The 25,720-nt window shown below is 37.8% G+C and overlaps 1 protein-coding gene across 2 annotated transcripts in view; it reads left to right on the top strand.

The window, feature by feature from the left end:
• The window catches only part of gabbr1b (gamma-aminobutyric acid (GABA) B receptor, 1b), a 63,382-nt gene that overhangs the window by 24,057 nt on the left and 13,605 nt on the right, over nucleotides 1-25,720 (top strand). For both annotated transcript variants that reach the window (XM_041225781.1, XM_041225780.1), the window contains exons 7-9: nucleotides 7,800-7,960; nucleotides 23,836-23,970; nucleotides 25,416-25,586. In XM_041225781.1, the coding sequence (XP_041081715.1) occupies nucleotides 7,800-7,960; nucleotides 23,836-23,970; nucleotides 25,416-25,586 (467 nt within the window). The remainder of the gene's footprint in view (nucleotides 1-7,799; nucleotides 7,961-23,835; nucleotides 23,971-25,415; nucleotides 25,587-25,720) is intronic.

The following is a 25,720-nucleotide window of genomic DNA, read 5'->3' as shown; positions in this document are numbered from 1 at the left end:
TTCATGTAAAGTTTTACCACATTCACTTTAGACAAACTGTGTAGCCAACATAAAGAAACTAAGATGCCTTCAATAGGCAACTCTCCCAGGGAACATCTTTCTATGTTGTGAAGTCTGTAAGATGGGAATTTAACTGCAAGCGGCAGCTAAAACTAACATATTTCACCTTAAATTGAATTACCACAGGATATGCTTGTAGTAATGAGCATGTCTACTGCCACATTCGTTTCCTTGTGTATCGAAGACCTTTTCAATGTGAGCGTGTCTATAAACAACTCCATTCTTCATTGTGCTGCTTAGCATTAGGAGATGTGATACATAGTAAAAAAGGGTATTGTTAAAGATTGGACATTGAAAAATGGATGCAAAGAATGAAAACAAATGACCATAGCATTAGCACAGCTGCACAAGTGAACCTAAATAGAACACATAATTTCTGCAAATGTGAAATAACGTTTAAAAAAAAAAAAAAAGAATACAGACATAATCCTTCACACTTGGTGCTTTGTCATTTGGAATTAGTGGATGACGTTGAGAATTTTCCATCACCTGCTATGTTGACATATGGAATGCCTTCACCTAGCAACCATGCAATGTGGAAATCAAACCTGCAAGCTGTAAGCTCTTCAGGTATTGAGTGCTTGTTGTTCAAACTATCTCTTCTTAAAACACATCTGAGAGAAACTGACCATCAGGTTGACCTGATCCAAGCTGTCAGTATATTTGAAACCCTTTTTTGCGCAAACCCTTCATTGCAAAAATAAGAAAGTTAGCATTTGTACCTTTAAATAGGGGGCAGTAATAATATTGTTATTACTGATAAAAGGTAACAATGCATTCATTTAAAGGATGGCAGTGACAATGTTAATAAGCAGACAGATATAGATTTCAAAGGCTAGGTTAGCAGCACTCTACTGAAGGGGCTAGGGGAGGGTGCTAATGTTGCTTGTGCTATTTGAAGCATTTTGAAAAAGGATAAGCAGATTCTTTGTGGTATGAATACATAAGATGCACCCCGCTGTTTCTCCCAATTAATGAGAGAGAGACAGAGAGAGCGAGAGAAGAGACAGAGGGAGGAGAAGCAGCAAATCTTTTGGGGGAAGAAGAGGCAGCAAAAATCTGTGCACTGTATACTGCAGCCTGCCACCTCATTTGATTACAGCGTGATCAAATGTTAAATATTTCTGGATGTAAGAGAGAGAGAGAGAGAGAGAGAGAGAGAGAGAGAGAGAGAGAGAGAGAGAGAGAGAGAGAGAGAGAGAGAGTATTAATTGAGTACTCAGACATTAAGATATTTCCTTGATCTTGGTTAATCGCAGGGGATTAACTATAAGACTGTACAGTTGAGCTTCGTCTTCTACTGTGGCTTCAAATTACAGCGATGTTGCAGTTTGTCCTGTTTCTCTTACACCTCACAGGGAAAGCAGCCATTATATAAATATCTATCTATCTATCTATCTATCTATCTATCTATCTATCTATATCTATATATATATATATATATATATATATATATATATATATATATATATATATATATATATATATATATATATATATATATATATATATATACAGGCACCTCCAAAATTATTTGCACCTTTGATAAAGATGAGCAAAAAAGTCTGTATAAAATAACACAGGTAATGAACTATATTGTAATTTTCCACCATGTGGAATATATTGTACTTTATTGATGATTCAAGGGAATCACCCAAAATTACATATTTCACAAATTATACATTTATTTCCAAAAAACTTAAGTGTCACGATTATTGGCATCCTTGTTTTTAGTACTTTGTGCACCTTCCCCTTGCAAGGATAAAGGCACTGAGCCTTTTTCTATAATTTTTTTTAATGAGATTGGAGAACACATTGGAAGGGATCTTAGACCATTCCTCCATACAGAATCTTTCCAGATCCTTGATATCCTTCGGTCTGTGCTTATGGACTGCCCTCTTCAATTCAAACCACAGGTTTTCAATGGTCTGGAGACTGAGATGGTCACTGCAAAATGTTGATTTTGAGGTCAATTAACCATTTCTTTGTGGATTTTGATGTGTGCTTGGGGTCATTGTCTTGCTGGAAGATCCACTTGCGGCCAAGTTTCAGGCTCCTGGCAGAGGCAACCAGGTTTTTGGCTAAAATGTCCTGGTACTTGGTAGAGTTCATGATGCCATTGACCTTAACAAGGGCCCCAGGACCAGTGGAAGCAAAACAGCCCCATAACATCAAAGATCCACCAGCATATTTTACAGTAGGTATGAGGTTCTTTTCTGCATACGCATCCTTTCAACACCAAACCCACTGCTGGTGTGCGTGGCCAAAGGGCTCTATTTTCAACTCATCTGACAATAGCACCCTGTTCCAATCCAAGTGCCAGTGCCATTTAGCAAACTCCAGGCGCTTACATTTGTTGGTTACTCTCAATAAAGGCTTTTTTCTGGCAACCCTTCCAAATAGGCTATTGGCATGAGGGTGGCATCTAATTGTAGATTTGGAGACTTGGTGACCCCAAGATTCAGCCAAATTCTGTAATTCTCCAACTGTGGCCCTTAGATTCTTCTTTGCCTCCCGAACCATCTTCCTCACTGTGCGTGGGGGCAAGATGCAATTCTGTCCTCTACCAGGCAGATTTACCACTGTTCCACTGGTTTTGCACTTCTTAGTTATTGCCCTATTAGTGATATGTGGTATATTTAGGTTTTTAGCTGTTTTTTTGTACCCATTGCCTGATTTATGAAGGTCAACAACCATTTGTCTCTTTTCATTTGTGAGTTCTTTACTTTTCCCCATGGTGATGGATGACAAATGGATTTTACATGCGTGTTCCCTCATTTTTATACCTCAGTGAAACAGGAAGCCATGGAAGGCCACAATATAGTTCCTTAAGGCTGAGATGTACTTAAAAAAAGTAGATTTTTGAATTTTGATTGAATTTTGTTTGATTTTATTTCTAAGAATCTTTAGGTGTGCCAATAAGTTTGACACCTATCTTTTTGAGAAAAAAAAATATTACTTATTAAAAATAAACTTTTTCTCTGAGCAATTGTATTAGTATAAAAGAATATAGTTTTTCCATATTTTTGAGCTTAAAATATAGCTCATTACCTGTGTTTATTTTATACAGACTTTTTGTCTCATCTTTGGAGGTGGAGATGCCTGATATATATATATATATATATATATATATATATATATATATATATATATATATATATATATATATATATATATATATATATATATATATATATATATATATATATATATATATATATATATATATATATATATATATATATATATATATATATATATTCATTCATAATATTTATATATATATAAGTTATATATATCCATTTCAATGCGCAATTGGATCAGCACCAGCGGTCGCGGACAGCTCCCAGGCCCAATCAATGCTCTTTCACACAGCGGTGTTACTGTAAATAATTGCTTATTCTTGGATCGTAGACGTAGCTTTGCTGTAATATATGAGCCTTGCTGTAATAGTGAGCACGGTAAAGCATAGGTAAGCATCATATCTCAAAGAGGTATGGTAAAGCATATTCAACCACGTGACAAAGCATAGTTAAATGCATAGCCCACAGGAAAAACTTGACAAAATGCTAGATTACCGTGGCTTTACTGTAGTAAGCTTTTATATCCCTGTTGCATACTCATAAACACAGGTTCGTATCACAGCAATTAAAAAACAATGGAAAATACAGCAACTCAACAATGTAACCTAACCCTTATTGGCTTGTGAATGGTGTTGTTTCTCGGTGTCTCCGTTGTTTTGGGCTAGTGTATCAACGATTCTAATTGCATTCTTCAGTACACTAGTTACGTATTTAATTAGGAAAAGCCCCAAATCTCAGATCAATTTACTATAGTTGTGTCTATTTTGAACTTAATGAGTTAGAAAGACGCCAGCCTGCTATTCCCAGTGGAAATTAATTCTCTAATCAATTTGCTGGTTGACACTAAGACGGGAGAAATATTATTTTAACAGTTGCCTTACCCCTTTCTGTAGTGGAGGTGTTCATTAAAACATAACCGCATTGGCCAGTTGTTTTAAACACCATGTCAAACACTCCAACCATCTAACAGAGGCTGAGGAATACAAAACGACATCTGTCGTCTGATTTACTCCACTAATCACTGCGCTCGCTGGCTAAACATCTTAGAATCCTCGAATAGGTTAAAAGAAAAAAAAAAATACTATACAGTCTATTTCCCTGTACATCTACAGCACAATTTAATATTTTTAAAACTTAAGAAAGCTTTTTTCAGTATATTTAACTTGAATAAAACCTTTCGATTTACTACTGGTAAAAGGTCAGCGACAACCGCATTGACTTTGTCATCGTGCCCGTGTTAACTCTAATTATATTTTGACCGAGACTTATTACGGGCATACATAAGTGCATGTGATATTAACCGGAATGACATTAAGCGGATTTGACCTTATCCTTTTACCCCTTCAAATATTTTATCTGAAACGTCTAACTATAGATTCCCACTATTTAAATATTCACATTATGGACTTTAGCACATGAAATATTCATGTTTTTTTTTAAGGATTTATGAGAAAGGTATTTATGTGAATGGCGGTGCATTCATCATGGCCCGTATTTAACGCGTAGGTAATTAAAGGCTCGCTTGCGGTGCTGCAGCAGGAATATTTCATTATCCGGGTCCAAATTCTGACATAACACCCCCCTTTTAATTTAAAGGAGCAACGCTCCAACTAGTTTATATATGTATTCAGTGAAACCTGACTTTAACACAAAGTATGATCTTAATGGGGTGGTCTTAATATGGTCTTAATGGGGTGGTCTTAAATATGGTCTTAATGGGGTGGTCTTAAATATGGTCTTAATTCTGTTGGTTTGAGAATCGCCTACTTTTAGAATAACATACCACAGAATTGGAACTTGCACCCAGTTTTCAGTTTTGGAACATGCATTTTATATCATAATGCAGCCAAGTTTTCAGAGGGTTTAAAAAAAAAAAAAAGGTGTATTATCTTACCGCACGCTGGTCTCATAGAGAGGTCATTTAACACGTCCTTGCTTCGTTTGGGACTGCAGATGGTGGCCTGAATACGGAATGCGAAGGTGGCCTTTTTATTGAAGGTGACTTTACACTGCTGTCGAGTAATTTCGTGCTGGCTTTCACGGCTGTACAAACCTCTGACAATGTGATGGTTTTCATTATTACCTCGCTAGGCAGCGCATCATCACGGTCTGCACGGGGAGGGCATGGTTCTGCCATCATTCCATCTCGTTTTCTGTTCTTCGGTATGACAGCAGCGGGTCTTCGGTGTTTTGAGCTGTCACAATACTCGGCTGGTGTTTTACGAATAACAAGAATATGTGTTTTGATATTGTGAAATACACTGTAGACACATCCCTCATAAAATGGTCCCATAGGAATTCGGCACAACATATTGTTAAGAGCAATTGTAAACCATTGTGAATGCATATACTATAGGGACAGTACGGGAAAAACGCAGGTAATTTACTGTGATACACTTTTATAAGGGAAAAGATACAGGGGAATAATGATCAATTCTACTATCACCGCTACTGACTACGAACTTAAGAAGCGAACGGCTTTGTGTGTGATGGTCCATGCCAGGTCAATAGACCACATTTTTAGAAGTGCATTAATATGTATCCATACCACCACATTCTAAGGAAGTAATTTAATTTGTCTTTATCTGTCTGGTAGAGCCTCTCCAGCTGTAATACATAAAACATTAGATGTTTCCGTTCTGTGAAAATTGGACAATTCAGTATTTAACGATTCACTTTTCTAGTATCAAAGAACAATGGCTTAAGACAATATTAAAAAGAAACTACAAAACGATGCCGCAAAAGCTATAAATAGTATTACAGTATTTCATGTTAGATTTCAAAATGTCACATTTTCAGTGTTTGTCCGTGTTTGTTTTTATTATTAAGTAACTGGAAAACTACAAAGCGGTATGTAATTCAATATGTTAACGAAACGTTATTCACAGGTTTCATTCGACGTTATGTTGCGGAATGAGTTCATTCTATTAGGGTGATGCAAAACTTTTGGCCATAGCGGTAGACTAAAAACAGACCTGAACTACATTTCTAAACAGACTGACGAGCAGGTGCTGCGTGTCAGGGGGTCGGGATGGATTTCACGGTCACGGAGAGAAGCGCTAACTGAAGTGACGGGTCACTATTGCTTACGTGTCACGCAAGACCTGTGCCCGATAGCGAAACGACTTTGAGAATATGATTGTTGATAGGCTTAAAGGAATGGAAGGGGGCTAACATCACTTTGGTTAGAATCACACTCCGGATAATATCAATCAGTATTTTATATTGAAAACGTGTGTATATATATATATATATATATATATATATATTATATATATATATATATATATATATATATATATATATATATATATATATATAAACCTTTGCACTTATTAGAATTGCTGATTAAAAATCGTCTGTTAGAAGACAGTCTCTCTCTATCTCTCTCTCGAGAGAGAGAGAGAGAGAGAGAGAGAGAGAGAGAAATCGTGCTTCTGAGCAACGAGCAGAGAAAATAGAAAACCCCCTTTCACTCCCTCCTCCCTCGCCCCCTTTCTTCTCATCTCTCTCTCTCTCTCTCTCTCTCTCTCTCTCTCTCTCTCTCTCTGTTTGGCATACACTGCAGCAGAAAAATAGGATGAAGAGAGCGATCCATTTTAAACTCGCTTATTAAACCCAGCTCTCTCCCTCTCTTTCTCATTCACTCTCCCACACTCTATCTCTGCCTCCCCTGGCGTCTGTCGCTAGACTATGCTGAAATGATTGGAGCGACATTACTGCTAGAATTATTACTTGTTTTGTGAATCTTAGAGAATAATGAAATGATATATATATATTAATAGAATATACTTGTTTTACCCCCCCCAGTCTATATAATATAATATATATTTATATATATATATATATATATTGGGGACATATTGGCGCGGGCGGTAGAAGTTGTTTTTATTGCTGGCTTTGTTTTTTTAAATATAGACCATCGATTCGTCCATTAATTTATTAAATACATTACTGATTATTTATTTTGGTTACAGTTTTCTTTATTTTGGAGAGGACTACTCGGATTCTGAAATAGTACATTTACCATACATTATTTTCAAAGCCTGCAAATATTACCGGGAGCTCAAAGTGGAATACAGTATATTACTTGCCGCAATTAATATCACTCAGAAATACAGCACTTCGTTAATCGATTACATTAGTATCTGTCGATTGTTCAAGTTGATCTTCCTCTGGGAGTGATAAATAGACAAACTGATTACCCGACAGAGAGACAGATAGATACCTAACCGTAGTCGAAATGGCATTTTTAATTGGCCAATTGTGAATTTGATATACAAAGGCACTCAAAGTAGAGGTATGTAGCTCTACGAGAGCCAATAAGCGAAGAAAAAAGACAAAAAAAAAACAAAAAAAAAAAAAAGACAGATGCGAATTGCTTACAGACCTAAACATAACATGTATATAGGTCATTAACAGGTCATTGACTACAAGGATACAAAATCCGACACAAAGCTAGAACTAGAAAAACGAAACGCAGGCACCGGGGACAACACTGCTGTAAAGCTTACAATCTCGGGTCTCCCCGGCACTCTGCGGGTAGAATGCCGGCGTGTGTGGGTGGGTTAGCCGGTCCGCGGCGCGCCTCTTTCGGCTTGCTCCTCGCTTTCGCCTTGCTAATGGCGCTCTCCTCGCTCCCCGCTCCGGCTCTAGGTAAGAAGACCCTCTATATCGGAGCCCTGTTCCCCATGAGCGGGGGTTGGCCTGGCGGACAAGCCTGCCTGCCTTCGGCCGAGATGGCGCTGGAACACGTCAATCGGAGAGCAGATATCTTACCGGACTACGAGCTCAAACTCATCCACCACGACAGCAAAGTAAGGCGGTGATGTTTCCTCTTTACCTGCTTTTTGATAAATGACCGGTAAATGTACTTTCTCATGTTAAATAACAGCACTTTACTATGGTGTCCGTATATATATATATATATATATATATATATATATATATATATATATATATATATATATATATATATATATATGGCACCACAGAAAAGTTGTACGTGTGTGTCATACTGTGCATTTTCCAATGCCTTTCTATTTAGATAGACAGTGTAAGGTAATTGCAGTGCCCCTAACTTCATGAGTTACTTCAGAAAGCGTTGAAGCACCCCTGCAGGTTTAGGGGCTTATTTCTGGCCAGTTGACCGCCCTCAGACCCCTCGCTTACTAAACATAAATATATTTACAGTAGTCGTCCCCTCTTCAAATGTAGAATGTTTTTAATGAGCAAGCCGTCTCACAAGAGCAATGCTGGGTCAAATGTTGGGGTTGTTTTTGCTTGTTTACCGCACGCCGACCCTGTTTACTGAATATCTTCCTCCGAATAATCGTCTATTCAAAATTAGGCAAACATTTTTAATAGACTGGAACTGACGTGAAACTGAACGCGTTTGCATAACCTAGAATGTTAAGATTGAGACTTATTCATTTTTTGTCAGTTTTTCGTCAACATAAAATTATTCAGCACGTTTCATCGACTTTATGCAGATAAATTCGTTAATTTTATAGGGTGATGTAAAACTTTTGGCCATAGCTGTGCATTTGAAGAACAGTAAGTACTTTAAAGACTGGGACAGTGAAAATGTAAACAAGCAGGCCAACAGAGCTTACTTTACACTTAACACAGCTAACAAAGAAATAGGAAAGCCTTCAACGGAAGGTAATGCCATCTTTAATTCATCGAGCAGTTTTTTTTTTTTTTTTTAACAGACTCTTTTTGGTATAAACCGCTAATAAGTGCTTTAAAACATACTTAAAAATTAACAATAATACGCCTTAGGCTGTCTGTCTATGATGTTTAACACCGTAGTCTCCGTATGCCATCCCTCTGTATTAATATTTAAATTCAGTCTCACAAGCCAGAATTTTTCATATTTATATCCACATTTTTCATTATGTATTGCCAGTCTGGAAATGTGTACACGAGACGGAATCTGCTTACATAATTCAGCTTTTCGTAATGACGTAATTGACTGGGTGAAATTCTATATTTTCTTTTTAATCAACAGTACAATAAACGTCCTTCTATCTTGACATATTGAATGTCCTTCTAACTTTAATACATAACATTCTAACATAACATAAATAGACCAGTCTATGCAAAAACAAATCAATAACCGCTACACCAAAGCCACTAAAACCGTCACATTATTGCATTTCTGCTGCATAATGCGAGCACTAACTATGATATGTTTTACACCACGTTGCCAGACTGATATATCTGTGGATTTTTTGGGGTTTATTTATTTATTTATTTATTTTGCAATAGATCTACAGCACCGCTTGTGTTTGTTTGATCAGCGGCACACGCACCTGTACAAGTCTGGTCATATCTGGGCTGCATGTATCATAAATCAACATCTGTTTCAGCAAACTGCTATATATAGAGGATGGCAAACGCTTCTACTACTACTACTACTACTACTACTACTAATAATAATAATAATAATAATAATAATAATAATAATAATAATAATAATAATAATAATAATAATATGTAAAGCGTGTTTTAAGTATAGCTTTCCTTTCTACGAGGGGGCGTTTGCATCTTACAAAAGTTTACCATGGGAAATACAACGTGTACATTTATTACACTTTACTATACTGTCTTCAGCTTGTGTAAAGGGTATACTCCCATATTGGCCTTTTGCCTGAATAGGGAGTTGTGCTTTAGCAGGGTATTGATTCAGTGGCTAGTGCATAAATGAGGTTAGCCAGTGAGGTTTCGGTGGTGTTCATAACTATTAACTTGATGTGGTTTTAGAATCTCAATCAATTACATTTAGAATAGAACATAATAGAGCAAACTAAATGATTCCAGCATATCCTCTATGGCTTGGTTTACATGCAAGAATAATCTATAAAAAAAATAATAGGCAAAGCATTTTACACCAAAACCCGTGCAACACTGAAATCTTAGAGAAAGTTTTTTCAGAAGTTTGTGGGTATAGTTAGTAAGCATGGCAAATAATGACAGCAGAAAAATAAAACAAAAAACAATAACATTTATGATAGGATATACGTCTGCACTACTAGCTACCCAGCAGGACAGGCTAGCTAACCAAAATTGCAAACTTTATTTTTTATAAGTAGGTAAGTAGGTTCAGTTTTTTAGATCACACAGGAGGCTTCATCTAGAATAGGAAACAGCGAGGGGTTAGGTATTTATTGACTGTTCACCCCCACCCCCCACACTCCCCTCCACCCCCTCCACACAATCAGATCCCCATAGATTTTTTGCCCTGAATAGATATTCGTCCTCTTTTTTAATTCATGAGAAAGATTTAGCCTCAAATTACATTTTTACAATTTTTAATTTCCTAAGGTATTAGTTAAAGATTGAAGAGACAGAAACACACAACATATTGATATATGAAGGTAATTAATGATGAATGACATAAAAAAAAAAACCAGCTCTTGGCTTTAAATAAATCTGAAACAAATCCATTCACAATACAAAGACAGGAATACTCATACACTTCAGAGCTTTGATAAAAACTGTGTGAGACTGCACTCTAACGCCTAGTTTATATGCATCACTTTAAATATCAAATTGCAAATACAATTTAAATGATACACGTCTCAAACAATGAGACCTCTCCCTTATTCCAAGTACAGTATGGAATGGACAGTTAATTAGGTTGCATAAACATACAGCAGTGTTATGATTTGCAGAGGCTTAACTTTAACTTTAAGAAGTCTCTTACTGCTTTACTTCCTAGGTCAACCCTGCAGTGTCTCGTGGGTCATGTTACTGGCTGAAAGCATGTCATTCAGTAGGGGAAGCAGCTGATTGGTTATTGACAGGAAAGATACCGTTGAGGGGGGTGAGGAAAATTTCCGCTTCCAGGACATTTCTTTGATGCGGCGCAGTAGCAGATATTTCAAAATTAAATTCCATGTTTGCTAACACATGTGTTTTTTTCAAAACTGTACCTTTGAGGCCTATGTAATATACAGTGCCTATAGAAAGTCTACACCCCCTTTCAAAATGTTCAACTTTTGTTGCCTTATAGCCTGGAATTAAAATGCATTAAAATAGGTTTTGTTTTTCATTTATCTACACACCCTACCCCACAACTTCCAAGTGAAAAAAATATTCTAGAAATTTGTAGAAAATTAATTACAAATAAAAACTGAAATAGCTTGGTTGGATAAGTGTCCACCCTCCTTATAATAGCAATTCTAAATTAGCTCAGATGTAACCAATCGCCTTCAGAATCACACACCAAGTTAAGTGGCCTCCACCTTTGTTAAATTGTAGTGATTCATTTGATTTCAGGATAGATTCAGCAGTTCCTGTAGGTTCCCTCTGCTGGGTAGTGCATTTCAAAGCAAAGACTCAACCATGAGCACCAAGGTGCTTTCAAAAGAACAATCCTGTGGAGCAGGGTCAAGACGATTATTAAGAAGTAGAAGGTGTATGGCACCACCAAGACCCTGCCTAGATCAGGCCGTCCCTCCAAACTGGATGACTGAGCAAGAAGGAGACTGATCAGAGAGGCTACCAAGAGGCCAATGGCAATTTTGCAAGACCTACAGGCTTTTATGACCAAGACTGGTCAAAGTGTGCATGTGACAACAATATCCCAAGCACTCCACAAATCTGGCCTGTATGGTAGGGTAGCAAGAAGGAAGCCAGTACTCAAGAAAGCTCACCTTGAATCCTGTTTGAAGTATGTAAAAAAACACGGAGGAGATTCTGTAGTCATGTGGCAAAATGTTTTGTGGTCTGACGAAACTTAAATGGAACTTTTTGGCCTAAATGCAAAGCGTTATGTTTGGCGCAAACCCAACACAACGCATCACCCAAAGAACACCATCCCTACTGTGAAGCATGGTGCTGACAGTATCATGTTATGGGGATGTTTCCCATCGGCAGGGACTGGGGCACTTGACAGGATAGAAGGGAAAAAATGAATGGAGCAAAGTACAGAGAAGTCCTTGAGGAAAACCTGTTGCCCTCTGCAAGAAAGCTGAAGCTGGGACGGAAGTTCACCTTTCAGCATGACAACAACCCAAAGCACACAGCCAAAGCTACACTGGAGTGGCTAAGGAACAAAAAGGCAAATGCCCTTGAGTGGCCCAGTCAGAGCCCTGACCTAAATCCAATCGAAAATTTGTGGCATGACTTGAAGATTGCTGTCCATCAACACTCCCCAAGGAAATTGACAGAGCTTGAACAGTTTTGTAAAGAATAATGGTCAAATATTGCCAAATCTAGGTGTGCAAAGTTGGTAGAGACCTATCCCAACAGACTCACAGCTGTAATTGCTGCCAAAGGTGCTTCCACCAAGTATTAACTCAGGGGAGTGGAGACTTATCCAATTATGATCTTTCAGTTTTGTATTTTTAATATATAATTTTTTTCTCAATCAAAACTTTTTCCCCATAACAGTGTGGAGTATGGTGTGTAGATAAGTGGAAAAAATCCTGATTTAAATGCATGAAACTCTGAGGCACTGACACAACAAAATGTGAAAAAGTTCAAGGGGGTGCAGACTTTCCAGAGGCACTGTATGTAATAATATATTGTAAGCCCTGTTACAATGTGATTGCACATTCGGGCTATGCATCCAATAACTTCATAATGATGTTTAATATATTATAATATATTCTTGGACCACTATTCCTAAGAGCGATATCAACCTTTTTAATCACACTAGTTTCCAAAGCTACAACCTGTGTGTTACCTCCTGTCATTTAAGATTTATTTAAATTAATTTACTGCTTGTAACAGACCTGTATATTATTATATTAAAGTTGTGCAAATAAGGTCAATTCTGTTTACTCATCCCCACATAGCTCAGTTTTGTTACAGTGTACTGTAGCTAACCATATAGCTCCATACATCTCCTCTGTTTTGAAGTGAAGTTTATTTTTATTTTAAAACTGGTCCTACACAAAGTCAAAGAAATCTCTGTTTGCGAGCCACGCTTTCAGTTATTGTCGCACTTCCTTGGCCATGTCACCTAGAGGGTGTCCCCGCCCTTTAGCGGCTTCTTTCCTGCCATTAACCAACCAGCTTCTTCCTCTGTTGACTGACACGCTTTCAGCCAATGACCATGAAGACACTGCTGAAGCAAAATGACCTAAGAAGCATAGGAGTAGCTTGAGGGTTGAAAATGAGAGATTTATTTTATCCTAATGGTTGCCAGGTCTCTTTTTAAAGTGAAAATACCTCATTGAGGGTTGAAAATGAGAGATTTATTTCTATAACATCTGTGCTATAGTTTCTGCCCTTTCTGCAACTGCAAAAAAAAATCTATATTCTAAATTATAGTTCAAGAGGGGGCAGAAATTATAGTCTAGATGTTATAGCAAAGATGTATTTTCATTTAAAAACAGATCTGGTAATACATTCATTTAAATGACCTAAGAAGCATAGGAGTAGCTTGAGGGTTGAAAATGAGAGATTTATTTTATCCTAATGGTTGCCAGGTCTCTTTTTAAAGTGAAAATACCTCATTGCTATAACATCTGTGCTATAGTTTCTGCCCTTTCTGCAACTGCAAAAAAAAATCTATATTCTAAATTATAGTTCAAGAGGGGACAGAAATTATAGTCTAGATGTTATAGCAAAGATGTATTTTCATTTAAAAACAGATCTGGTAATACATGCATTTAAATACATGTCTTATTTCCACGTTTGTCTTATTTAACTGTTTATTTCCAATAAACAGTTAAAGGGGTGGTTTGAAAATTGACCACCAGGGGCATGTAACTCAATTTCTGCTCCACTGTAACTTTAACAATTGTGAATTAGTACAATCTCTATACAAAATCACACATTTCGAGGGGGACAGGAATTTAGGTGCACTCCCTTTGTGGTCCATATCTCATTTAAAGGTATGGTACTCTGTTACTTTTTACAAAGCAGTATGGAGCTCATCCCTACTGACAGACGAGTGTAGAGAAGTGCATTCTTCAGACCCGGGGTTTTGTAAAGTATTTTTGAAAGTATTTTTCTCGCGTGATATACTAATCAAGATCCAAGTTTGCTTCCATCTGCAAACGTTTGGTATTTTGAGAATATGAACATTTTGTTATGTATTGTAAATGACAGGCAATATGTTGTAAAGAAGTGTGATGAGCATGTCTACCAAGTGGACCAGCAACGGCAGTGAGAGAGTTGGATAGCTCTAAGTGGCGAATAATTGAGAATAAACAGGAGTTTGAATTATGTGCTCAGTGAACTATGTGTAGAAGGTGAAAATGTCACAAGTGATGCAAGATAAGTTTAAAGACAGGGTTTCACCAGATGTATTATATTTGACTATATAGACGATTCCAGCAGCTCCATATACCACCACCTCCCAGCAGAAAACAGTTAACTTGGCCATTACAATAAATCTGCTGTTTGATGCTAGTCACTAATAACTAAATGTAACATTCGATAGAGCCAGTTGACGCTTAATTGTACTTTATTGATAACCACTGATAATGACAATAACAGAAGTAATATATTGTAATTATAAGAAACTGAACCAAAAATGTCCACAAAAATATCTGATCTTTTTTCTTTCTTTTTAAACATAAAAAAAATCTTTAAAAAAAATAAAAACGAGTGAACTGAAGATGCTATAAACAGATAAACAGTTTCAGAACACGCCACCTGGTTGAATCAGTATGCAGAGTTGAGAGTTGCTAGTTAAATGTTCTAGCAGGCCAATGCAGAAATAAGTCTAGTCTAGTGTTTGAATTTTGGTATCCCTGACAACAGTTGCCATGCCAACCTGGGCTCAATTCTTTTTTTTTTTTTTTTCAATACGGCTCTGCAGATCTCCAAGCACCAATAGCAAAGCTCATCTCCAAAATCGACGCTGCTTAATAAAGCCATAAGCTATGATTAAAACCTGATCATAATCAGAATCATAATGATACTCATTGATTATAAATCGGTGCATGGTTCCCCTATGGTAAAAGACTGCTTCATATAATAATCAAAGTAATGTTAATTGTTTAATTGTTTAATTGCAAAAATGGTTACCCTAAAACAGTTTAATTAAGTAATTCCACGCTGGTAAGGGATCTTATCTGTGATCTCAAAGTCTCAGTATTTTTGATCCAGTGTCACTGCTCTAATTGCATTATTTAATAGTTGCAGTGTTTAATTAAGAACATTTCCAAATCTCAGATCAATTTACATCATTTCTGTTCATTGTTTTTTAGCTTAATGAGATAGAGTGATGTTAATCTGTTATTCCCAATAGAAATATATTCTCAATTCAATTAGCTGTGTTGCTTATCCCCAATACAGCACTCTGATAGTTCTCTGGACTGGACTTCATTGAATTTTCTCTGGCTCAATTCTCCTGCCCTCTATCCTCCTCTTTCCTGCCGCCTTCACTTTTTCTAACCCTCTCTCCTCACTCTCTTTAGCCCTCTTCCCCCTTTCCTACTCCCTATTTCCCCCTTCCATTCTCTATCTCCCTCCCTCCCCTCTTTTCCTCAAAGGCCACTCTCTCTACCCTCTCCCCTTCTCCCTTCTCTACTCTTTCTCTCATCCCTTTCTCCCTGTCCCCTCCCCCATTCTTCCTCTTTTTTCTTTCTAACTCCCCTTTCCATTCTCTTCCCTTCCTTTCTTTTTTCTCCCCCTCACCCCTCAGTCTCTCTTGCCCTCTTTGTCTACCCCATATTATTTCTCTCCATTGTTACTCTCCCTTTACTGTCTTGCCCCTCCTCTCTTTCCCCCTCTCCTTCCCCCTTTCTCTCCCATTCCTGTCACCCTTTCATATCCACCCCTTTCCCCCCTCCCCTCACTCTTTTTTTCCTTTCTTCCTCCTCACCCTCTTACCCTTTTGCCTCCCGCTGCCCTCCCCCTTTCATACATTACCCTTTCTTCATCTCCCTTCTCGCTATCTCCCTCCCCCTCTTTTGCTTTCCTTCTCCTCCCTCTCTCTGGCCTTCCTCCCCCTCCCTGTCGTTCAGTAAAAGCGTGGTGTTGTTTTCACAATACAAATGTGATCAATAAAGGCAATTATGTCCCTATGATTGTGTCGGAGAGCGTCTAGCATTCATTATGGGCCTGTCTGGATCACTGATGAACAGAAGACAAGAAAACAAACAGGATTTACTGTGGAGAAATTAAGCATCCCTAATCCTTAAAGGACAAGTTCATCCTGCATTCTCCTCATATTTCATTTCTTTCCTTTTTAAAACCTAGACTTTTTTTTCACTGCAAAAAACTGCTTACTGCAGTCTAAAAATAGGTCATTTAAGATATTTCATGATTAAACATAATATTTATTAATGCAGAAAAAAATAGCACACATTCAAAATTGACAACACATGTTGCTAAATATTTAAATACTAAATTGACTGCCAGGTTCCTAAATGCACCGTAGCAGGTAATGCATCAATCAAGCAAGCGTTTGCTGTACTTATTTTTAAGTGATATTTACACTGTTCATTCAGAAATCGAAATTGTCATGGGGAACTACAGATTACACGGTGATGGGTAAATTTCACCGAAATCTTGAAATCTGTGATAACTGTGAAAAAAATAGAGCCTTATCTGTAATGTGTGTTTTCTTTTATTATCTGCGGATGTTTTAGCTTCGATCATTATATGCCATGCTTATCAACCTACTCAGAGTAAGACTGTTAGTTGTTTCGTAACAGGATACAGCTGCAGTGTTAACATTGCCTTTTGAGATATCTGCATATTCCAAATGAGAAAATGCACGCAAACAGATCTTCAATTGAAGAAAAAGGGGGCCAGTAATGATATTACCATTGCTAGTGATGATTTCGTTTAGGACTGTCAATGTATATGTGTGTATGTACAGCTATGACCAAACGTCTCACATCCCCACGTAGAATGAACTCATTTTCAAGTGTAACGAAACCTGCTGAATAATCTTATTTTAACCTATTGAATTACACACCGCGTTGTGTTCATGAAAAAGTGACACAAATTTTAAGTGAAATACTGTACTACTATTATGGCTTCTGGTTGTCTTTTGCAATATCATTTAGTAGTTTCTTTGATTACATAATTAAATAAAAGATCTAAATTATATTCATGTGTGTGTGTGTGTGTGTGTGTGTGTGTGTGTGTGTGTGTGTGTATGTATTATATATATATATATATATATATATATATATATATATATATATATATATATATATATATATGTTATTATTTTTTTTATATAATGTCTCAATCCTAGTATGCTAGGTGATGCAACACATTTGGCCATAGCTGTACAGCCCACTTGCATGTGTTACTTGGTATTATAAACTATTGAGATTATGAAAATCTGAGCATATAAGTGTGTCTGGCTTGCTGTGCGTCCGTATGGCGAGCATTTTTAGATATATCTAGAGAACTGCTTAGCCACTTGGTTAGGACATTCCTTAACAGTACTGAGAGGGTCTGAGTCTAGGGCTGCATGGAGCAACCTGTCAGTACACTGCTAGGTATCAGTCATGTTTAATTGCTGGATCTAAACCCTACCCAGACACACTTAGCAATTACATTTAATGTAACTGTATTCCGTTCACTCAAGAGCCATCAATCTGTGTGCTGTTTAACAAAACCTCTTTCCCCAAATTGCTCCCACTCATGCACTTACACTAATGAGTAATTTGACTTATAACATACAGCTAAGCCAAAATGTACAGGGACATAAAAATAGGAGTGCCTGTCAGTCAAAGACCCGATTGTATTTGGCATCGCCCCGGTGTGGGGCTTTTTCTCCAGGTATGCCTTAGGCCCCTTGATTCATAGTTAACTTAAGCATCAGTGCAGATCAAATCCAACCAACATTGCTTAACCCTGGTGGCTACTTTCAGGATAGCAATGCATCCATCCACCGTGCCAGCATTGAGAATGGTTTGAGGAGCAGGACAGAGACTTCAGGCATCTTCCATGGCCGCTGTGATCTCATTCGACATCCCGAACCTTACCGATTTGTGCAATTTAAACATTTTAAAGATTGAAATCCCCCGAGAGTGGTCCCCGAGAAGCTCACCGGGTAAAAGCACAGCCCTGTGGTGTATATGGTGAGTCATACAGTCAGGGGAGTGCAGGGTTGTCGTCGGTCTTCGCTCGGGATTCCAGAGGGAGAGTTGGATTGGCTCTGGCTCTCCTGCGGGTCAAGGAGGAAAAACCATCAGGACACCAGCACCTTGTGCAGTCTATACCACATCAAGGCTGTTATCCGGGCAAACAGTGACCCTGTATTAGTTACATGTCTGAATAAAGTAGCCAGACAGTGACTACCCAGATCCAATAATAAGACATTCTTTTATTGACAGTATTATAATCTGGGGGTATGTTTGCAAGTCAATGGCTCTTCTTTTTTGCGTTCCCAATAGATTACTGTTACTTTCTTCCCCTGTACAAATTGCAAGCATTTTGAGCGTTCCTCTTTCCAATAGAAGTATATATTGGAGGCAATCATACATACACATGTCACACTTAGCATTCTTCCATCTGGTGGACCGCTTTTCCAATTGTCATGAAACTAGGTATTAACATTATTTAGCTTCAGTTATTAAGAATAATCTATTCTGGGTATATGTGGAGGTGTCTGTCTATTTAGCCATTCATCTATCTGCTGTCAGTTTTGCATGGTTCTGGAGAATCGCTTATCAAATTGTGATGAAACGTTTCATTGCTAATTCTTATTCTGTGCATATTGTTGATGTACGTGTAGCAAATTTCCCATCGTACTGATGGCTCTAATTAGGAGTTTGCATGGTTAGGAATGTTACTGGCACACTTGTTCTTAATTGCATTTTGGGTTTTCCTTGACTAATTAGCTGCTATACAATATTTGTTGTTTTTTTGTGCAAAATTTTAAAGGAATGGATTGCTTTTCCTACTTAAGTTGAGCAAATTCCTTAACTGCAGTAGCTACCCACGCTGTTGATCAATCTGTTTATCAGATAAACAACAGCATTATTTAGTTAATTGTTAATTAATGACCTCCCGACTCCCTTAATGAGGTGTGTTTTTTTTTTTTTTTTTTTTTTAAATCTCCTAATTAAAAAATAAGTTTCAAGGATGTGATGAGAAACTTAGAGAATTGGAAACCAAATAGCATGAAGGATGCGTGGGTGAGAAGATGATTTAATTTAGTACACCCTGTTCATTCTGGAATTAATCTCCTGGAAAGTTAATTGAACTACCTACGCTATGGCCAGACGTTTTGCATCACCCTAGTGAATGAACTGATTTTGCCTCATAAAGTCCAATGAAACCTGCTGAATTATGTTACGCTAACATATTGAATTACTTACTGCTTTGTGGTTTTCCATATACTTAACGAAAAAATCTGACTTTTTTGAAATCTAACATGAAACACTCCTATTACGGCTTCCGGTAGACTTTTGTGATATCATTTTGTAATTTCTTTGACTTCCATGATGTTAAATCAAAGATCTAAATAATGTTCAGATTATTATTATTATTATTATTATTATTATTATTATTATTATTATTATTATTATTATTATTATTCAGTCCTAGAATTCTAGGTGATGCAAAACATTCGACCATAGCTGTATTACTGTTCTTTATTTTTAACAAAAATTAACATGTAACTTTATGCCAGTTAGTCCAAGAATAGTGCTAATTGGAGCCTGTGACTTTCTTTTAAAACTGAGCGTTATAGCATTCTGACAAGCGACATCCTGGTTGGACGGAGGCCAACTCTATTGACAGTGGTGTGGCGGGTGTTCAAATCCCAGATTTAAACAGCAGTCTTGACAGTTTCTGAAACCAGCAGTTTTATGTCGTTGTCAGATAAATCTGTTTGAGTAACTTCCTTTGCTCAGCGTCGATTTACATTATGATGTCGGAGAGCAATAATGTCACGTCAAATTCAATCAAGTGATTGATCCACTGAATTAATGCTTTCAGCTGTGGAGTGTCCTGTTCGACATTGACACAGTCAGGATAGGGGGCTGCTTGCAAACAGAATCAGAGTGCAAACCAACGCTCCAAAATCAACTGACTAGCACTAGAAACATTTGGAAGGCTTGCTCTCTTTTAAAGAAGGGCTAATCCATGCTTAGATATTATTACATTGCTGCACCGTAAAAGAACGCTAAAGCTAAAATCAATCGTATGTCCTGCTTTACAATTTTGCATATATCTACAGCTGTGGACAAACGTTTTGCATCACCTAGAATTCAAATTTTAAAAAATTAATTAAAAATAAATAAATAAATAAATAAATATTTGAACATAATTTTAAAGAAACTACATCATATTGCAAAAGTCTACCGGAAGCCACGATTGTAGTTCAAAATGTCAAATTGTTTTGTTCTGTATATGGAAAGCTAAAACGTGGTATGTGATTCAGTATGTTAACGTAACATTATTCTGCAGGTTTCATTCGACTTTATGATTTGATTAAGTCTGTAGGGTGATGCAAAACCTTTGGCCATAGCTGTAGAGAACTGCCTAGCCACTGTGATGAAACTTGCTCACAGCCTTCTTAAACTCAAGTTATTAAGTGGATCATAATCCCTGGGTGTACGGAGGCTGTCAGTCTAAAAGCCACACTCAATATTTCTAGAGAAATTCTTCTTATCCTCCACAGAGGATGTAATCCTAGAAACAGATACACTGGAGGCAGTCATACATACATATATCTGGAGAAACACATAGCCAGTTGTTATGAAACCTGAGAAAAACTACTTATGAAATTCAGCATGCATTATATTGACAGTATTAGAGTTTTGCATGTGTCTGGAAAATTGCTTTTTAAATTGTGATGAAGTTGGTATTAAGTTTATTAAGATAGTGGGATATCAGATTGTGGGGCTATATGCAGGTGTCTGTCTGTCTGTACATCTGTATGTGACACTAGCACTTTTACATCTCGAGAATACAAACAGCATTTTTCATTAAACTGTTTACTGCCATTTCTTATTCTTTTTATTCTGATACATGTTATGGTCATAAACTTTTTTTTTTTTTATTATCATTAACTATCAACATTATCACGGTCTCCCACTTTTCTGCAAATAATCTTTAGATAGTTTTTTCGATTTAAATGATCTGTTTGAATTTCTCCTACGAGAGGTGATTAGCATAATAATAATAAAAAAAAGATGATGATTATCAAGGCACATTTTATTTTTGCATGAGTACAAGTCATTTATGAATACTGGAATAGCTGTAAATGCATTCCTTGGGATACAATTTGTTTTAAAGGGTAATGTATTCATAAATTCGTCTCTTCCGACACTTAGATCTGGCCAATTAAACTGAAAAGGGCACACTGGTTCTAGAAAGACATTTATTTACTGAACTAAATAATTTGTTGCCAAGACAGTATAGAGAAAGTTCAATTTAGGGCTTAAATGAAGGTGTCTCGGTCTATGTAATGGGACATATCCTCAGCTCTCCTTCAGTACAGAACTGGGTTCTATGATGCTCTTACTCAGATATGATCGTACAGGTAAAACAAGTCCTTCAGTAATCCTCCATTGCTATGGCTAACAAAAGCAGACTGTGGTCACATATGTCCTAAGCCCATATGGTACCATGGAGGCGATATAGACAAAGAAGCTTTTTAATACTGCCAGGATCATCATGGACATCAATATAGCGTTTAATGGCTCTCTTCAGGGATGGCACGTATTATATCAAAACAATAACGTTTAATGTAGAATATCATGTGGGTAACTAATACATGGTAAACATTGAAACATGGTCTGGTCTCATCCTTATATATAACAAAGCAGTCGATTCCATGCTTACCTTCATTCATAAACCTTACAACAAGGGTGCTCTGTTTTCTAGGTTCAGTTCATGGGGACATAGGGCTCTGTTCATAAAGGGTTAACGGCTGTCGAAATGAGAAAACGGGAGCACATGATCGGATTCATCCATAGCCGCCTATTTAACTGCAGTTGCTATTCATAAGCGATCATTCAGATGCGTCGTTAAGCCCCAACGATTTTCCTCTATGGAGGCATGTTTTTAAGAATTGAGAGAGCGGTTAACGTCATCAGCATAAAGTTTTCATCGGTCCTGGAGCGTCAACCTGCTATTCATAAAAGTGAACGACAGCAAAATGCTGTCGATAACTAGGAGTTATTGAACGCTTTCTACAGTCAGGTCATAACTAACGACAGCCTCAACTGACTTTTTTTTTTTTTAAGTTTTTTTTAAAGTTATTTTATTACTACACTTGGTTCTGTTAAACGGTTTGACATACCTGTGATTAACACTGTCTATTTTGAAAAAAAAAAAAAAAAAATCTAGCTTTTTATGAAGGAAAATGTTTAATATAAACATATACTCACACAAGAACATATTCGTTTTGAAACAGCGCTGTCAAGCAGAGAGCAAGTGAGAGACTGAGAATAGACAGTTATTTTATTATTATTATTTCTTTGCAGTGATCCGCGGCTGACAGTGGTCCTTTGTATTTCTTTTACCTGTGTTCACAATAAACAGTTTGGACGAATACTGCCTGTGTGAACCTGTTTATTTTCATGGAATGTTACAATATACAGTATACCAGTGCTGCTGATGCAGTCCATGGGAAATTTGGGCTTGCTTGGTATTGCAAAAACAACTGAGATCAGTGTTCGAAAGGGAGTCTTTTTAATTTTTTTTTGGTCCTGCAGTTAAGAGTGGAAATCTTATGTGTGCATATGAAAATATGTTTACCAGCGCTGCCAAACAAAATGAAAAATACCAAGTATTTATTAAAAAAATGCTTTTTTTTTCTAAATGATGGCATGTCCTAAATTTTTGCCAGACGTGACAGGGGCGTCGGAATCAGGTTTTGCATACAGCCCGTGACTGGCAGCTGCAGACTCGGGTTCTGGTAGTAGTGTCGGTGGATTCCGTATTCTGTATTCTCAGATTGTTTTATGAATAGCAATCTGGACGACTTTTGTTAGTTTTAAATGACATTTGTTTTGTTACTTTTATGAATAGGGCACATAAAATTTTCCAGAAGTTTTCCCTTTTATCTAACAAGGTTAGGATTGCACGCTTTTTCTATTAGAAGATTTGCAATACCAGCAAGGCTATGGCTTTCAGAGTGTTTTGAGTCAGCTTTTTGGTAATTATAATTATTTGAGCAATTATAATTAGTAGTAGCTAATTATTAAAGTGCAGCAGAGCATGTCATTTTCAGTGTAATTCCAGGAGTACAAATATCGTATCTCAGAGGGAGTACATTGTAGTTGTTTTAGTAACATCGGGGGAATATAAATTAACAATGTCAGATATATCAGTGTTCCTAAAACACCAAAGTGCGGTACTGCAAGTATACTATACAAAGAAAATTGTTGAAAACTACTGCAAAAGAAAGCACTGTAGTACAGTATTTGGCAATTTACAAAACAGCATTCCAGAAAGAGTTCTTATCATGCTTTCGGGAAAGTTTGCACACAAACACAAACTGTCTTAATTTTAAAAAAATCTGCAACTGAATCTGTTCTGTCCTCCTTTGCGTTGAATTGACTGTTTTAGACCCATAATAAAACGTGCATTGATCATTAGTACCGTTCAGTTTGTAGCAGCATGTGTAACTGACACCTGCCAGAGGTCCATCGGTTAAGGGAAGATATCATACAGGATTGCATGTGACAGGTTCTCCTGTAGTGAGTTTTCAGAAGCCTCCGTTCTAGACCAGCTTGCCCATAGTTCTGCAGTTGAGTTCTTTATCAGTATTAACCTGATTGTCTCCCCCTCTCTCTCTAAGTGTGACCCGGGGGAAGCCACTAAGCTCCTGTACGAGTTGCTCTATAAAGACCCCATCAAGATTGTGCTGATGCCTGGCTGCAGCTCGGTCTCTACCCTGGTAGCTGAAGCTGCGAGAATGTGGAATCTCATTGTGGTGAGTGCTGCTTATGATCTCACATCTCTGATACCATTTGAGCTAGCGCTATATTTTTCAGAACCCCGCTACTCACTCTTTAATGAGTAGGAGCATAAGAACATAGGAAAACGAACAAGAGGAGGCCAGCAAGAGAAGAAGTGTACATCCATGCTTGACCAACTTTGTCAAGTCGATTCTTAAAGGATCCCAGTGATTCAGCATCAGCAACATGGCTAGCTAACCCATTCCATACCCTCCCCACTCTCAGTCTGAAGATGTGTCTCCTCCCCTCTGTCCTGTTTCTATTTCATTTCCAGTGGTGTCCTCTGGTCCTGATTGCTGTGCTGTGCTTAAAGTATTGGTTCGGGTTTGTCAGCTCCTTTTAGGATTTTAAAGACTCATGCAAGACCCCTGTGATTCTTCTCTGTGTTGCAGGCTGAATAGGTTCATTTTTCTCAGAGACTCTCTTACTCTGTTTCCCCAGGGGTGCTTTGATTTTGTTCACAAAACAAACAAAAAAATTCCTTTCTTTCTAAATCTCATCTTGGCTATCAGTCCCTCGCACTCTTTTCCCTTCGCGCTTTCTTGCACCGGATTATCGAACTGTCAAGAAGCAATTTCAGCGGCGCAATTATAGTAGATCAGGTAGAATTAATCAATTTGAACAAAATCAATGCACAGCACTGCCTCATGTTCAATCCTCTCCCACTCATTATCTCTCCCTTTCTGTGGCTTCTGTTCTGTCTAACTCATGGTCACATGTGCGTGACACCTAACACCCCCCAGCATCCTCTTACAGACAAACCACTTGTCTACAGGAAGATAGAAGGACAAAACATCTCGATAGCAGTGGCGCTGATGCTTATTAGTTTTGCATTATTTGGCAGGAATATAATTAGCAATTAGGTTCCGACCATGGTTTTAAAGAATCCTATTTTTCTGCTGCAGTGTATGCCAAACAGAGAGAGAGAGAGAGAGAGAGAGAGAGAGAGAGAGAGAGAGAGAGAGAGAGAGAGAGAGAGGTGAGAAGAGAAGAGAGGGTGCGAGGGAGGAGGGAGTGAAAGGGGTTTTTCTATTTTCTCTTCGTTGCTCAGAAGCTTGCAGCTAAATAATGTTAATGCCACATTTCATGACAATTGGATAAGCGGTTCTCCCTCTCTCTCTCTCTCTCTCTCTCTCTCTCTCTCTCTCTCTCTCTCGCTCTCTCAACAATATTGGTATTTATATATTTCCATTTCGTAGAAAGCTTCTCAGAATTTTCTGACACAGAAAAGCACAAGTACTTATTGTCCAGTCTGCACCTAACAAATATCTGATGCATTTATGTGAGATTCCCTCTCACTTTCCCTTTCTGTCTGTCTCTCTTCTCCAGCTCCCCATCCCTCTCTAATTAGCAGCACCTCCCCCATGTTGTCTCACTCTCTCTCTCTCTCTCTCTCTCTCTCCCCCTATCTCTTCTCCAGCTCTCGTACGGCTCCAGCTCCCCAGCCCTCTCTAACCGGCAGCGCTTCCCCACGTTCTTCCGCACTCACCCCTCGGCCACGCTGCACAACCCCACTCGAGTGCAGCTCTTCAAGAAGTGGAACTGGAGCAAGATCGCCACCATCCAGCAGACGACAGAAGTCTTCACTTCAGTGAGTGTGTCTCTGTCTACTGTGGAGGCCTCTTATTAGCAGCTCAAGAAACATTATCAGTGGTTCCCCTTTAAAGGAATGCCACCCAAGGGTTAAAAATCCATTGTATTAACTTGTAATAGCACCAGCAACAT

This window comes from Polyodon spathula, chromosome 24 (genome assembly GCF_017654505.1).
Source record: "Polyodon spathula isolate WHYD16114869_AA chromosome 24, ASM1765450v1, whole genome shotgun sequence".
Lineage (NCBI taxonomy): Eukaryota > Metazoa > Chordata > Actinopteri > Acipenseriformes > Polyodontidae > Polyodon > Polyodon spathula.
Note: the sequence above shows the minus strand (reverse complement) of the source record. Positions and strands in the feature narration are given on the sequence as shown.